At 30.9% G+C, this 17,749-nt stretch overlaps 2 protein-coding genes across 6 annotated transcripts in view; one reads left to right on the top strand and one right to left on the bottom strand.

Moving 5' to 3' along the window:
• Positions 1–17,749, top strand: part of LOC109594497 (hemicentin-2) — a 300,510-nt gene that overhangs the window by 221,585 nt on the left and 61,176 nt on the right. The window lies entirely within an intron of this gene.
• On the bottom strand, positions 9,163–10,734 carry LOC109594168 (nucleolar RNA helicase 2-like). Its single transcript, XM_020009363.2, has 2 exons — positions 9,301–10,734; positions 9,163–9,209 (listed from the first exon to the last, which is right to left on the bottom strand). The coding sequence occupies exon 1, from the start codon at positions 10,732–10,734 to the stop codon at positions 9,301–9,303; it is 1,434 nt and encodes a 477-aa protein (XP_019864922.2). The 3' UTR covers positions 9,163–9,209.

The raw sequence follows: 17,749 nt of genomic DNA, 5'->3' as shown, positions 1-17,749 counted from the left end.
TTATTGTCGTTGGAAATGTTTTACGTGCGGTATTAATAAAAAATATGCAGATGAATTTTACTTTATATATAAATAAAAATGCAACATTATTAATTTTATTAAATTTCATACATATTTTATTTATATGCAGATGTATGTATATGAGCAAATAATATTAAACAATTTAATGTCAGTATAAAAGCCCGGTTCATTTATTTTTCATTTTAATTTAAGATTAATAAAATAAATATTTCTTTAAAAAGGTTCGAATATTATTTTTGCCGGCCGTATATACAAAAAAAAGTTGTAAACTTCCAGAGGTAAAGCGAAACAAAAGCCGATGTAAAATTCACATGAAAACTTCCCCGTGACCTTTTCGAATCACAATCGGCATATATTCGCGAAGCTTTATTTGTTTCCCCTCCGTCATTAATAATTAATTTTGCGGTTTTTTTTCGGCGAATTCTCGCATATTCAGATGGCGGAAAATGAAGGGCAAATCGAATAATTGCGAAGTGAAAAGCAACGAGGTGGAACTCTCGAATATGAAAAAATTAATTTTCGTGCCCCCAACAACCGCAAATTTTAGTGATTATACAGTTTAATGACTAAAGGCGCACATATTATTAATTCACTTTCGATGTTGTTTGCGCGATGGTTCTTAATTTGGAAAGCGGATATGTTTTCAAGCGTCGTAAATTTATATCATTACCGGTCCACAACTTTAACTCTAGGCAATATCTCTAGAAAGGAATTAAGTGGTACCATTTTTTAAGGTGTTTTTCTATAAGTAATTTAGTCATCTTAAAAGCACTAAGTAGGTTTTCAGATATTATAGTAACAAATAAATAACGACAAAGTAATGATTATTAATTACGCCTTTATTTTTGTCATATTTTTCAAAAATTTCAATTAGATTACTAGTTGAAATCAGATAAGGATACCTTTATTTCGGCATAATCCTACTTAAAAATATAGTGACATATATCAACACAACAAATAATAATTACAAATTTTCCTTTACAAATGTTTGTGACTTAAATAATCATCATCTAGATATGAAGGGGCGCTTCTAAATCTAGAATGGTCACCCTCACTACGGTTCCTCTTTATCTCGGACAACAACTGAGAAAGGAGGGTGAAAGATGTTCACCCTGATTTGTTCTTGTAGTGACGTAGGTGTCTCTTGGTCTGGTCTTAGATACTAAGTCAATCGAGCAGACGTGTGTCTCTCTTTAGTATTGTTGATTCCCCTGAGTCTTCTAGATAAATAGAAGCGAGGCGTCAAATTGAGACAGGAAGTTTAATTTTTGCCATAAGGAGGCAATGTTTAATATCTTATCCTCTTAATTTAGTTCAATTGTTTTATAAAATGTAATTTTCTAGATTGTGACATATACACTCTAGAATTTAAAGTTTGAGACTTAAATAAAGTTAATTAGAAAAATATAAGCACATATCATATCTTATCATCGTTTGAAAGACTGTGAGAAGATGGTTAGTGGATGGAAATTCGTTTGACCCCTAATCCCTTAAGTCCAATCTTGATTTATTAAGGATCACAATCACTGAATTATAGAACACTGAGAACGAGTAGTTTTTAGTGAGGAAATTTAATTTATAAAAAAAGGATGGATCTGCTTATGTTTAAGATCCTACAAGAAAAAACTACACAAAAAGTGTATTATACCCACAGTGAAATATGGTGGCGGCTCAATTATGCTTTGGGGATACTTCAATTCTTCCGACGTAGACCCCCTTGGGCTGATTTATGTACACAGATATATTAAACAACAATTTGTTTCCATATATTGAAGAATTGATGCTCTTAATAAATGTTTTTCAACATGAAAATTCCCATCTGAATCATCGATGTTTTGTCTTGCCTGTCCTAATCTTCAGACATAAGCACTCACAATTCAAGCTTGAAACATTTAACATTAAAATTAAAATATAGTACTTTTATAATATTCTGTAAAACAATAATAGTAAATTAATATTATTCTAACAGTTCACATTAAAATATTTAACATTTTATAAAGTTGCCCACTACAATATAGTATTCTAAATATTGTCCTTTATAGCAAAAGAGGAAAATTAATCAATTATTTTGAATAATAACATACCAACCTTTTTGGAATTAACTCCACTAAAACTTTGCAGAGTTTCCTCTTCAATCTGAGACCAAGCTTCTTTGACATTTTTCCACAGTTCGTTCTTTTTAACTGGATATTGAAAGTGTGCTATTTATGTGACCACGCCTGTATATAATATCTTTACGGTAGCCCCACAGAAAAAAATCTATTTTTATGGCCTTCATAGATGAAAAGATTAGATTTTTAGAGATATAAATCCTCCAAGTTTCATCTCCAAGCGACTAACCGTTTTTAAAATACTGCCTGGACAGAACGTCGTAATCATAATAATTTTGAAAATAAGAGTAAGAGGTATGAATACATCTTCCACAATCTTTTGAATTTACTTATAGGCTGCAATCTAAAATATTTTAAAATTAACATGATGCTAATGAAGAGTTGCACGATGAGATCTAGGTTAAGAGTTCATTGCGAAGACTTCGTCAGAACGTTCATTAAACTCATATTTTTTAATCCCCCTCCGTTCTCGACAAATTAAGTGAACCATATAAGTTAGATTAACCAGCATAAAACAGTATTTGCAAATATAATCGTTTAAATAGTAATTAACATTGAACAAACAATTGCCGCAGCTTGTGATTCGAAATTTATCAGCATATTAGTAAGAAATATACAATTACTTCGCAATTTTAACAAAACCACATAAATTACATTGGTGTTTTCCCAATTAAATTCTCTCCATCCAGCTTAAATTTCTCGTTGAAAGTTGTTAAACCGGTTTAACTGAACCGCTTTAGATGCTTTATCTAAAATTAAATGCAGGGAACTGCGACCAATCGTTTAAACATACATTTGCTGTCGAATTGGTTTCGTTCGGGAAACGATTTAAAATTTGTATTTTTTTCTATTTATCGTCGCACTTTGTATAAGCAGAAAAATGTGCTGTTTTAATCACATTTTCTCTATACAAAAGGTTTAAATTACTTGATGACGTATCGATTAATGGTGCAATAATAATGCTCCGTAACAAAATTAAAAGTTACGTTTTGTTTCGTTCCATTATTAAAATTCAGAAAAATATTCAAATGCCAAATCAACCTTGATTTACAAATAAACATTATAACAGTGCATCATTCATAAATATTTATTTTCCAGTGTTTTTATATTCGTTGGAAAGTTCGAACAAATTTGGCACGTTTAAACTGGAATATCCACAAAACGGTTAATTTTGTTTGAAAGCAGACGGGAAATATAAAAAGTACGTGTCGTTGAAAAGTTTTTATGTCCGCTTGATATTTTTAAGGGAGTCGAGTATTCAACAGTGTCCGTAATTCATAAATAATTACCAATCAAAATTAAGCTGCGTGTCTAAAAAATATGGACTGACAAGAAATCAAATTTATGAGGGCACGAACAGCACCTTTAGTATTCAGTTACAGTTTCTGAGACGTTCATTGTATAGCTGTCGCTCCCCCTTAAATTTCTAATTCGCTTGTGTATTTTTTCGCAGTTTGGTTTCCTCCAGTGACCTTTCATTATTTGTCGGATAAATGTCTTAATTTCTCCTGGGCTGTTAGTGTACATCCCCAGCTAATAGTCCTGTTACTGAATACAAACAATACAAAAGAAGCTTTCAACCAAAATAAATAAATTATTTGATTTATATTTTCCCTGACGGTTCCACCTTCAAATGTTCAGAAACAAATCCATTCTCATATTCCGTTGATGTTTTAACAAAAATTACGGAGCCCACATTTACTTGGCGTCGTTTCGTAAACTTTTCGAAACTAATAAATTATCTAGGCGAACGCGCTCAACAGCAATTATGTAGATATTCGTGTCGAAAATCAAAGCATCGAATCGACGATAGTTTTTAGCTAGGCATATTGTAATTGTATCTGGACGTTCCGAATCTGAATGGCTCCAGTGTCCGATTCGGGATTCGCATTTAGAAAATGTCGACAATTAGAGTTCCGGAACGTCATAAGGGCGCTGTAAAACCTCGACGGTTCCATTTAACGGGCCGTGTTAGTCTGATTTGTCGCCCACTTCCCTTTGAAATGGACCGATTTATAGCAAAGTACCCGCCGACCCTCCGGGGTCTCTGTTGCAAACCAGACGGACCGCAAAAACTCTTTGCTCTGTTCAACTCTGCGCTCGCTTCCTATCCATTGTAAATATTGCATTGTTCGGCGGCGAATCGGATTTAGCCTCGCAAAAATATGCGTTATGTAACTTTGTGACGGACGGCTCGGCAATATGTCTTAATAACAAATTATACTTTATGTCTTCACATTATTATGATTTGCGGCCATCACATTTATGAACACCGACCGGCTCGCTGAATTATTCAACTTATATTGAGCTGTTTTTTGCATTCGACAAAAATTTTGCATATTCTCTTCCACTGAATTCGTCCCGCGGCTGTCCAAAAAATACGGGATATGAAGATACTCAGGAAATTCCCATTATTAAAAACGGTACCTGTTTGTTAATTATACTGTTAATTATTTTAAAAGGAGTGTGTTTTTGCCGTTCGGTTAAAATTTTCTCTTTAATTGAAACTGCCTCATTAAATGAAAGTCAACGTAATTATGGTAAAGTTGAAATAATGAAATACATACGAGCACATTGGTGGTAATTAGTTACAATATTTACCTCTATATAATCTAGATAAGTATATAGCGCCCAATTATAAAAATGTAAATTTAATTTAAAATTTTATTTTTAACTAGGTGGTTAAATTTTCGCCACGAAGTATAATTTATTCTGTTCTGTCGCATTCACCATTCTACAATTAACAAATAAGGTGGATGCGGCATTAATATTAAATAACATTTTTAAATTTTAATAACTTAAATTGTCTACTGTTTGTGAAGAGTGTCAGAACATCCTGTTTCAGTAAAATGGTCTTTAAATTATTTAATATTATAAGTGATGATTAATTCCTTTAAAACCATTACCTTTTTGAACCTACACAATGTTATAAAAACAAATGTTGAAGAACCGAAAATTTCGATAGTTTTTTTTTTAAGAAGTGATTTCTTGATGTGTAATAAGTTGCTATAATTAAGTCCACTAGTGTGCATAAAGTCAAGCAGCTTTCATTTCATCAAATTTTCTTAAACTATTAAACTATTACTTAAACACAAAATTTTGTGAAAAGGACATCCAACTAATTATAACAAAAAAAACAGACAACAGAAAAAGACATTATATGTTGCGAGATTTAAGAAGCAACTTGGAACATTTCAGAATTTAATGTGTAGTTAAAAAAAATTAAAACTAATGAACTTTCATTTCATATACATATCTTCGAAACAAACTCAAGCCAAATACGTAAACAACCCCACTTGCAGCAAAATATGAATCCCAAACAGAAATACATATGTATCATATATCAGGATTCAATAACTGTTATTTCTGTGTGGATTATGATTGCAAAAAAAAACAGAAAATTGCAATTTACTCATTCATTCATTATGACAAAAAACTCGTAGAAAAATTCGAGTCAGTTTTGAAACACAAACATTTTTCTATTGTTAGGTAACATAAATAAAAATAGATTTGTAAGAATTATTGAAATTTTAATTAAATTATAATTAATATTATCTAAAACCTAGATTAATTAAATAACACAATTGCCAATAACAATATATCAATTTACCTTTTTCTATATAAAATTACATATTTATTTTTTTTATAAAGCTGATTTATACTTATAATTTATCATAATGATTATATTTTAATGTCAATGTTGAAATAAGAAAAATATTAAACGAATATATTTATTTATTCATACGTAAAATTGTTACAAAGGTACACAGACATTTAATACATTGCAATTATATTAATTAATTAACGTGTCACATTTATATAAAATAACACGAGGACAAAAATCTAAATTAATTAAATACAACATTAACACTGGAATCCCGACCTACCACACATAGAGTTATATACACTAGATTAACATATTTTTAAGTAATTAAGATTTTCTTAACATTCTGCTCTTATTCTACAACATACATATTAATAATAATAATAAGCAAATTTATACATAAACTTTTCAGACTCTTTAATAAAAAATGTCTAATAAAATTACTTGGTCGTAACGTAATATTTTTCATTCTTCATTAATTCATTAATATATTTTCGGTATATACTCTAATTCTATTTCAAAGCACACCCACACAAAATTAAGTTTAAATTAAGTTATATATTTCTTACGTCCTCATTTGCTGTCAACTGTTTTGGCTAAAAAGTAATTTATTTTAAAAAAATATCAGAATGAGCTCTTTAATTTTTAAAATTTACTCAACTAAACGATTATATGTAGATAGCAAGAAAAACATGTAAATTTCATATAAATTCAGTGATGTTATACCCCTTGTCGCAGCAATTTCATGGCTTTGTACAAAGATGGGATTACAAACAGACAGAAATTATTAAAAACTCTAGTCTACCAAACTGGAAAAATTTATAATGTAAATTTGTACGTTTAGCATGTTTTAGCATTTTTAAAGCAATATACACAAAGAGCAACATGAAACTTAGATTACAAACTATGCGTTTTAAAGTATTTTGAACCGTAACCGTTCTTCTAAAGCCAACATTACTGTTAATATAATTTCCCATTGTTATGCTCCAAGCAGCAGGTTTCACATTTCTCCTCAAAGAACCCTTTATTTAAGTCTGCATTTAAGCATGTCGCTATAAAAATAAATAATATTACTCAATTTCCACTTGCGTCTTCACTGCATTACAGGGGCATTATTGTAAATCAGATTTTATTATAATTGCTTCCTTTGTACCAATATGCCGGACCGCATCTTATATCACCCGGTTAAATGTCATCGGGCCGACCATCTGCTGCAATCCGGAGTCCAGTATTAAAAATGGAGATTTACGTCCGGGCCTGTAAACGTGTGAAATGGCGGCGCCCATTTCAGGGGTGATCTCAGTTCTAAGTAATTGTGTCGATTCTGTGGTTTGCAATAAATTTAATCCGGGCAGTTTATTGCCTGGACCGCGTCTACCATATAAAAGCGAACTCTGTTACTTCTGTTTAACACAACATTTACTTACTTTTACACGAGAAAATTGCATTTCGACCGTTTTAAACTATTAACGGGCGTAATTGGCGATTTATGGCTACGTAAAAGTCCAAACTCGGAAGGCTCACAATACATCACATTAATGAGCAAAACATTTAATCAGGCTCGTTCATTCAAATCTCAATCCGGAGTTTTTGCCATCATAAAAGTTTTATGTCATTTAAAGTGAAAAAAATATTATAATCGTCTTTTATAAATTCGACGTCTTCGACTCGACGTAGATTGTAACAAAGTCCAATTAAAATAATTAGGTACGAAATTTTCAGTTCCTTCGTCTTTGCAATTTCTCCCTCAATTCTGTTATTCCAAATACGTGTATTAAACTTATTCAATTGCCCAAATTATTTACATCTTACTTTACATTCGTATCAACGATAAATACAGTAATTCAATTAGCAATGTATTATCAACGACAAACCGAATCTTACTGGGTAAATAGAGACGTCACGCCCCAGGAGGTAAAAACCAATTCTCCAGCTTTCTATTTCTTGTAAAGCCATCCATCTCGAGTATTTGATCTTCGTATCGATGAGCATTGTGATTATCTTGGGTTTTTATTATTTGTCAAACATCTGCGAACTCCACTCCAACGATTAGTTAACCGTATTTATCGACCAATCATTTAAACCTATACTTTTTTTAAGCGGTCCGGTATAAATGTTGCCAAGTTTATTCCTTAACTAAAATAAATATCCCACTAAAAATTAACTGTATGTATTCAGGACTAATTAGAAGTTTTAATGACGCCATTAAATAGGAGAGCAAACTAAGAACATATATATTAAACACCATAAATTTTCAGTCTGTGGAAGCCCGGTTTCGGTTAAGTGTAAACGCTTCTTTAATGCGCCCAATTTTTTCATTTGTGTCGGCCAAATGTAATTTATATCTCAAGCCAAAAATTTTTTTACGGTACAGTCAATCATTGTGACACGGAGAATTCATTATTTCTTTTATTGATTTACGTCACTGCTCTATTTTGCCGCTCTCATATTCCGACAATTTCCATTATTTCCAAGTTCTTTAAACTCGTTAACAAAAATTTTATTTAAAAAATTTCGACAATTTCCGGCGAACTTAATTAGTTGTGCATTAGTTTTGAAAACAATTAAAACTTTAGACAGTACCACTTGTCTTGAAATCCGTTTTATAAATTTTGTATATTTATAGGATAGAGACGGTAAGACGTAAAGAATAAAATATTAAATTAGGCCGTTTCACGAGATTTCTCTGTGCGTTCCGCTATAAATACTCGTATATTGAGTTAAGGCTCTTAAAACTTAACCTTGGAATGATGCAAAACAAAATTAATTGATAAAACGAACGTATTTGCACATCTCCTGATTGCGTCGTCCTGTTTAACCAATGGAATATTGTGTTTCGTAGGGCCGGAATTAAAATTTATTCAATATAATTAATTACTACCAAATTGTTTAATCGAGTGACGTTGATTATTATTTAGATTATGTTAATTAAACTTTGCAATTAGCGAGTGATAAAAAGTATAAAATGTATGCTATATATAGTAGTTGTTAATAAATCGTATATTTATGTAATGCAATAATAACAATTCACTGCTAAATAAAATCTCAATTAATGTTGGTATCAATATCGACGTATAATTGGTGTACTGATTTCATTTACATAATTAGTTTTAACTTTAGTTTTTGAGATGATTTTATTTTAATTTTATCTTTGTGGCTACGAAACGAGGACATTTTTCATTTTATGTGTGGCGAGTGCACCGCTGCAAACTATCATTCTTCTTTTTAAACGCAGATCATAGGGGTGATACGTCTAATTTCTACTGTTGAATTATATTACTTAACATACTTAGATTTTTTAATTCATAGATGCGTCTTCGGACACCTAATTAACTCTCAGGTATAATTTTTGAATTTCATCTGTTATGGAAATAATAATACAATAATATATTTAACACAAATTTATTTATAAACAATTACATAAAACTCAAACTAAATAATACAAAATATAAGCTGCTCATCCACTCCACCATCTGAAAAATACAAAATAAAATTAAATATGTCTTTACTGTGTCCAAAAAGTGCCTCCATTATCAGCTCCTTTGGAAGTCTTTGGATACTCGCCTAGAACACGTATCCCTCCCTGAAAATTTCCTCGGAAATTTGCCTGGAACATTCAATCGGTAGCTCCCGTGAAGTATCCAGTATTCCCACTTTTCCGTCTATCTTATTTTCTTTCTTTGTTGGAAAAGCTTTAGAATGTATCTGGCCAACTATTTGGGAAGGTTTCTCAGAAGCTTGTGTACAACATTCATTTGGCAACTTAGGTGAAGTTTCCAGTATTCCAACTTTTTCATCTAACTCTTTCTTTCTTGGAAGAGGTTCAGAATGTATCTGGACAACTACTTGGGAAGGTTCCTCGGAAACTTGCGTAGAACATTCATTTGGCAACTTCGGTGACGTTTCCAGTATTTCAACTTTTTCATCTAACTTACTCTTCTTTCTTGGAATAGGTTCAGAATGTATCTGAACAACTGTTTGGGAAGGTTCCCCAGAAAGTTGAGTAGAACACTCATTTGGTAACTTCGGTGATGTTTCCAGTATTTCAACATTTCCGTATACGGTTCTTCTCTTCCTTCTTGGAAGAGGCTTAGAATGTTGGACACCTATTTTGAAAGTTTTCTCAGAAACTTTCTTGTAACCCTCATTCGGTAGCTCTGGTGATGTTTCCGGTATTCCACCTTTTCCGTCTACCTGGATTTCTTTAATTCTTGGAAGAGGTTCAGAATGTATCTGGACAACTATTTGAGAAGATTTCTCAGAAGCTTGTGTAGAACACTCATTTGGCAACCTAGGTGAAGTTTCCAGTATTCCAACTTTTTCATCTAACTTGCTCCTCTTTCTTGGAATAGGTTCAGAATGTATCTGGACAACCATTTGGGAAGGTTTCTCAGAAGCTTGTGTAGAACAATCATTTGGCAACTTAGATGAAGTTTCCGGTATTCCAACTTTTTCATCTAACTTGCTCTCCTTCTTTCTTGGAACAGGTTCAGAATGTATCTGAACAACTGTTTGGGAAGGTTCCCCAGAAAGTTGAGTAGAACACTCATTTGGTAACTTCGGTGATGTTTCCAGTATTTCAACATTTCCGTATACGGTTCTTCTCTTCCTTCTTGGAAGAGGCTTAGAATGTTTTTGGACACCTATTTTGAAAGTTTCTTCAGAAACTTGCTTGCAACCCTCATTCGGTAGCTCCGGTGATGTTTCCGGTATACCAACTGTTTTGTCTATCTTCTTTCTTTTCCTTCGTGGAGGAGGTTTAGAATGTTCTTGAACACCTATTTTGAAAGGTTCATGAGAAACTTGCCTAGAACACTCATTTGACAGCTTAGGTGACGTTTTCGGAATTCTAACCTTCCTTCTTTTTTTCGGAGGAGGTTCAGAATGTTCCACGGAAACTTGCTTGGAATTGTTATTTTGTCTTCGGATACAGTACTCTTTTTGCCATATCTCTGCTAGTTTTAACGCTTCATATTCTGGACTCTCAGGGTCCATCATAATGACTAAAAACTTCACCGAAAATAATGACCAAACAAATGTTATTTCCCAACAAAAGCCAATATTTATGACATTACCCTTTTCCTGAAACAGTTATTCTAATCATTGGATTTTTTAAAATTAATTTAAATAACAACAGTATTACCTTAATTAAAAGATGACAGCTTTAGTTGTCATGTTACCCACCAGATAATTGAACAGTACTGACACTTTTTATTTGGTGTCTAATGTTTTTTGAAATTGGTACCCAACATGCTAGTTATTTTATTGTTAATGTTATATTACACTCTTATATGAAGAGATAACTGCATTCTTGTTTGTTAGTGTATTGTACATTTTATATATCATAATTATATTTAAATAACATGAAAAACTCTTGCTCATTTTTAGTTACACATATTTTTACCTGCTTTTCTAATGTTGGACCGAACACACACATGATAATAAAATATTGATTTTAAATGTACATATTATAATATACATCAATACTCTATGTAATAGTATTAATTTCAACAATTCATTCAATTCTTAGCACAGGAATTTCATCAATTTATATAAAACATAAAAAAGTCTATTTGGCATTTTTGAGAAATGATAGTAATTGTATTTGTTGGCCTCACTATTAAGTATTATTTGTATTACCTATTCAAATATCACAAACATACCAAGAATTCATAACGAACCTTTCAAAAATTAAGAGATAAAAAAAAAATAAAAAATAAAATATTATTTAGTGCACCAAATTAAAACGATTAAAATCATTTTTATGGTGCTCTTCCATTTTTAAACTTTAGCAGGCTAATCTTTAGGTTTAGCATCCATTATCCGTAACAGATATATTTATGTGGTGCCTGGTACGGAAGTTAGGCATTTCGATATATTAATAAATCAGAATTAAAATAATGACACATTTTGATGAACCGATAAAATATTTCAATTACATTTTGCTGTAAATGTATTGATTCGTGAATGTAACAAGTTTTGTTTTGTCTTTGTCCAAATGAACTACATAATAATTCCATTAATTAATTTAGTTTCGTCAACTTAGTTTAAAAACAAAAAAACATTAATAATTACAAAATCTCAGGATATTGTAATATAATGCCATGTTGAAAGGCGCAGTCAGTTATTTTAAAGGATTTCATCTTTGGGATAAATGAAATGAATGGCGGAAAAACGGGAATAATTAATAAAGGCTGATTTTCATGCAAATTGGGACTTTCACAAAGATTCAATATTTAATTAATTTAACTTCGACATTTATGATAAATTGTATGCTGAATATATTATGGGAATTTTAATTGGTATTAGCAGGTCAATGTTTTAAGTATGAAAAGAATTTTAATTAAAATTATTATTATTTTTTATTGTTTTCATTTTAAGAAATAATTATGAGGTAAAACATTCTATATTTTTATTAGAGGTAAAATACACATTCGATAGCATATCAATGGAATCATAATGAATATTGATTTTTTAAAATTCATCACTAATAAGAAAATACCCTAGGACGGAATTACGCGTTAATACAAACATATTAACTGAATACGACATTAGTATGGTAAAATAATAAAATTCAATTGTAGTTAAGTAGAAATCAATAAAAATTATTTATTTATTTTAACATAAAAACATACCTATTGATTCTAATAATTAAATATATGCATATTAGTATATATTTTATTTTCAAGCCTGCTTCGATAAAATAAGGGAAAATCCAATATAAAAAATAATACAGTAAATTATGTGCCTGAGAATGAACATAAAAATTCTTATCTACATCATAATATGAGGTTTATTACGAATTTTTGTTCACAAAGCAATTTCAGATATTAAATATTTATTCGAATGAAACAGTTATAAAATTGCTCAGCGCTTGTTTTTTTATTAATCTGTTGGCTATTAATACGGCTTGATTTGCCTAAATTATAACATAACATTTATTACTAAAATAATTGATAACAGGTATTTGAATCATCAGTCCGCAGGACAAATACGGCGTATTTATGGGTTCGACCACGTCCCTTTTAATGGACTGATTGAAATTTATGTTTCCTATCTGGAGGGGCTTAGTGCAAGTTTACAGTGGGGGACTTCCTTGACCATAATCTGTTGGAGTTTCCCAAACCGAAACACTTAAGGACATCATAAAGGTGGGGAAAACAGCCACGAAGATAAGGATGTCTCCTAGATCAATAGAGTTTAATAGTGGAGTATGTCGTGCTCTATCTGGTGGAGGGCATCTCTCTGTGTTTAGCGGAGTCAATGTATGTTGCAGGGGGAGCATTATAGAAGTCGTTATTGAACTGATTCGGACTCAGATTGATGACACGATATTGACGGGATGCCATGACAAATTTAGGTAATTAATTCGTGAGGGGGTAATGAAATTTTGTTGTGATAATTCCATTTTTCTTGACTCCTCTCCGCAATGATGTTTTCATACCTATAATTAAAACGCAACGTTACCTTGAAATTTGATTGATAGTGATGAATAATGTTAAAATAATATTTGCCCACGGGCTAGACAGACTAAATACGAATTGATTAGTGCGAACAATGTGTCTGAGCTATTAAATCAAGCGTATTGTAAAACTCGGTGACGGTTACACACACAAAATGCTGTCTCTTGTTCGCTTCGTTGTTCCACGGGTGTCAAACGTAATTCACGACAAAAGATTTATAGAAAGACTGGCACAATCGTAAAAGTCCATTGATTTTCAAGACTACTCATAGACCAAATTAATTTGTTGAAAGTTTATCTGCCTAATAGACGACTTTACGATTTATACACTGACAGTTCTTTAATTAAATTTTCTTTTGGATACCACTTTTATTTTTATTTATAATTGAATTTTAATGATAAATTGCCTAAAATAACAACTTATTATTATTATTTTTTCATAAAAATGTCTTACTTTTTATTTTTCTCATCTTTGACAAAACAAAAAATTGTACTTTTTAGCAGTTAACTATTATATTAACATTAAATTCGTTGAGATTTGTGCCATTGCTCTAGTAATTTATTTATTTAATATTTAGTAGCATGACCACTTTGTTTAATAAGTTCTCGACATTGTCTGTTCATCAAGTCGACAAAATTGCGACAGGCTTGTATAGGAATGTTTGCCATTCGTCTTGTATAACTTGCCACAAATGCTCTTTGTTGGTGATATTTAATTCTAGATATTTCCATAGATATTCAATTAGATTTAAGCCCAGACTAAGGACTATGGGTAAACATTCACCATATAATGCAAAACCATGATATTTTATAGACCAGATGGTTTTTAATACTTAAAATCGTGTCTCGTTCTATGTGGCCTTCTTCCATGTTGCCTACCATCTGATCCAAAGTTATATTTGGTTTCATCGCTTCATATACAAGTTTTTTTGACAGTTATGCGCCCAAATAGCCCGACATTTCAGTCTCATTAGAAACATCTGTACCGAAATCTTGGAATATTTCCTGATATCCTGATATTTCCTAACCTAACCTAACCTAACCTTAAATTTTGCGAAATCTGATGTTTATTAATAAATATCAGTTCTATTACGATACCTTAAGGCGGTTAATTATCAGTAAACCGAAATTAACAAAATTATACATATATATATATATATATATATATATATATATATATATATATATATATTAAACAATATATATATATAGGAAAGTCAGTATATCAAAAGGAGATCTGGTATAGGAAAACGGTATGGACAATACCAATTTATTTGTGATTACATTAAAAATAACCTCATAAATTAAATTATTTCTTAGCGAAATACTGAATGTGAGTGACTCTAAAAAAATCAAGTACCCATACATTTTTTTTAAATGTCACAATCTGATCGAGAATTGTTTCAAAAATCTAAAAATGTTAAAATATACATATTATTTCATTTAAAAAAGTAACCGAAAAGTGAAAGATATGCGAAAACTCTTCTCTCCATACCGTTTACCTATACCATATCTCATTTTGATATACCGAATGTGATTATGCCTTGTATAATGGATTCGTCGACACACCGGTATATTGTAAATATTTTATGTAAAATATAAAATATTTTGAATATATTTAATTAGAGGTATGCATTTCCTAATTAACACTGAATAATAATATATGATGGCCACTACTGTACAAAAAACTAGACAATGAAACATGATGGTGCACTCAAAAACTGTTAAAATAGTATTATTGACTGAAAAAAATTTTTATTATTTTTTCTAATCCATAGCAATGCCAGTTTTTTTGTTAATTGAAAAACGTGATAATATTTTGCAGTAAGAATATGTCGGAAAATAATTTTCAACAAATGAAATTTTGAGCAGTAATTATGAGCGAACAATTGCAAATGGATGTTTAAAAGTGTGAATGACGATTTTGCTTTTTTCCGATAATGGATCCAGATCACCGAATTAACGTGTTGGTCGGCAAATAGCGGATCGATGGCGGATAGGAAAAAAGCTCCCCGAAGGGACATATGCGGAAATTGAATTGAATTTTCCGAAGAGGAACTTTTTCATGTTTAACAAGAATTTTAAAAATTCATGGTGCAGTCTAAATGTGCCAATGCGCATTTTTAACGTACTTGAAAATAGTGTCTGGATACAAATCAAATATTGTTTTATTATCCGATGGCTAATAAAATAGGGAATTTATACATTGATCGTGGATAATTTATTTTCTACTTGACCCGTATTTATACATTTATACGCCAAATAAATTCAATTTTTAATGGTCGAGTTATCGTAATCTGGTCGTGACTCTAGGAACTGAACACGGATAAGCATTCTATATAAATAATTCAATGGAAAAGCAATTGACATGTCAATATTGCGTATGAGATTTATTTGTTGACCCCTGGCCTTTTAGGCTTTAATGGATCATTTCTGGTAAGGAATATAAGCCGCATTAATTAAATAAGGCGGAATCGAGTTTTATGCCAGCCAATTGACTTGTGTAGAAATGCAATTGAATTATATTTTAAAGTACGTAACAACGAAGTGAACAGTTGTAATTGTAGCTCAATTAAAATTAAATAAATCTTTATTTGTTCCTATGTACACTCGCCCTGAGGTCCTATAGTTTATTTCAATAATGTTATACAATAACAGTTCGAACAAACCACTTTCATAAAACATAAATCACATAAATTGGTAAACAATTGTATGAATAAAATAGCCTTTATACAAATGTAAACTTAATTCCTTAATAATTGATTAGTGTTTGATAAAATTAATCGTAGCTCTATTGAAACTCATTTTATAATGGATGTAAATGTTTAAATTCGATTGTTTCAATTGTGTTAATAGTAAATGTAAAATTACGACATTAATACCACCGAGTGCATCTTAAAATAAACAAATTTATCAAATATAAAATTTTTAATATTCGTCTTTCAAATAAATCCGGGTTTATGACACAAGTCATATAATATACAATTTTAAGAAGCTATTTTGCACGTTTGACTCGCATTTCATTTCCATTTTCAAGTGTCATTTCAGCTGTATTTATAATTGACAAACCCAAAGTGAAAGTATGTTTCGCCATTCAAAAATTATCTTTAAAAGAATGGTCCTTTCATGCCCCCCCGACATCATTAATCAGTTTCTCACAAATTTACGCTGACGGACTGTAATGAACGGTCGTTAATCTTTTTTCTATGTACCCTGGAAAGTTATCTGAAAAAAATCGGAATCATTTCGATTTTCAACACAAAAAAACGCCGAAACATACTATCAAATGATTTATAACCGATCGCCGAGGGGAGATAAACAATCAATGAAAAAAAATTGTTTAAATTGTGTCCCTGCTTCGTTTCGTCAAGATTAATATTTGTTCAACTTGACGTTGAGATATTTTTTCACTGGATGTTGTAGCAATATGCTTTAGTGGGAAATACAATTTTTTACTATAATTAGGAACATTATTAGCTATCTAAATGCGCGTTATGAACATTAATTTAGCCCGTCCAATTTGGCAGCATTCACAGAAGATAATTACATTAAAGCTGCAGAAATTCTTAAACAAAGAAAGTGTTCAGAGGCATTGGGTATATGTAACTCAAGGATTCTGCTCCGACGAATTAGGATTGCTTATAAATTCATTATCCCACTGAGTAGCGAGGAACAGTGTTTTTTCGACATTCAAGGAGAATCAATTTTTAATATGGAAATATTTGCTGTCTGTATCCGAAAAAAAAATTGTTACGTTTACGTTTTACGTTTATTTAATTACAGTAGGGGGTGATTATTACAACAACTTTTTTAAATGTTAAATATTATAACTATAACTCTTTTATTTAATGTGAGCGGTTAAAATATTAATTTACTTTTGTTGTTTTATACAGTATTATAACTTCTATGTCCTTATTCTATAAAACGTTACGTATATTTTTATGAATTGAACTGGATATAAATATAGCAACATTAGTTTTGAAAGGAATTTTTTTTAATGAATAAATTTGTGTCGTTTAATTTAATATTAACACTCTGTATAATATCATTTTTGTTTTATAATTTTGGCCCATCTCCATGACATAGACTCCACCATTTTCCAAATATACAACAAGTCTACCACACATTCCTTAAAGCTTCTTGAATTGCTGCGAAGAGTTCATTTCAATATGTAAAATTTTTATGTTGAATTTGGTTATAAATGTGCTTCCTCATATATTATATAGGGTTAATATCTGGAGATTGAGACGAACAAAACAAAACGTCCATGAATTTGTGTTTGGGAAGGATTTCATGTTGAAATCCATTCATTAAGATCATTTATTCAGTAAATGGAAGCAAATTACAGTTTAATGTATCTATGTACATAACTCCCTCTAAGAGGCTCTGTGGCAGAAGAATCGAAGCATAGCATAATTCACATGGGAGGCTTCTAGGAAGCTTAATGTATTTCTGGCAATATGTGGACAGGTATTAGTTTACTGAAAAATTAGTCCGAAATCTCTTCTTATATAATGATGAACATCATGCACATATAGTTGGAACATCATA

Source organism: Aethina tumida, chromosome 1, assembly GCF_024364675.1.
Source record: "Aethina tumida isolate Nest 87 chromosome 1, icAetTumi1.1, whole genome shotgun sequence".
NCBI classification, from domain to species: domain Eukaryota; kingdom Metazoa; phylum Arthropoda; class Insecta; order Coleoptera; family Nitidulidae; genus Aethina; species Aethina tumida.
Note: the sequence above shows the minus strand (reverse complement) of the source record. Positions and strands in the feature narration are given on the sequence as shown.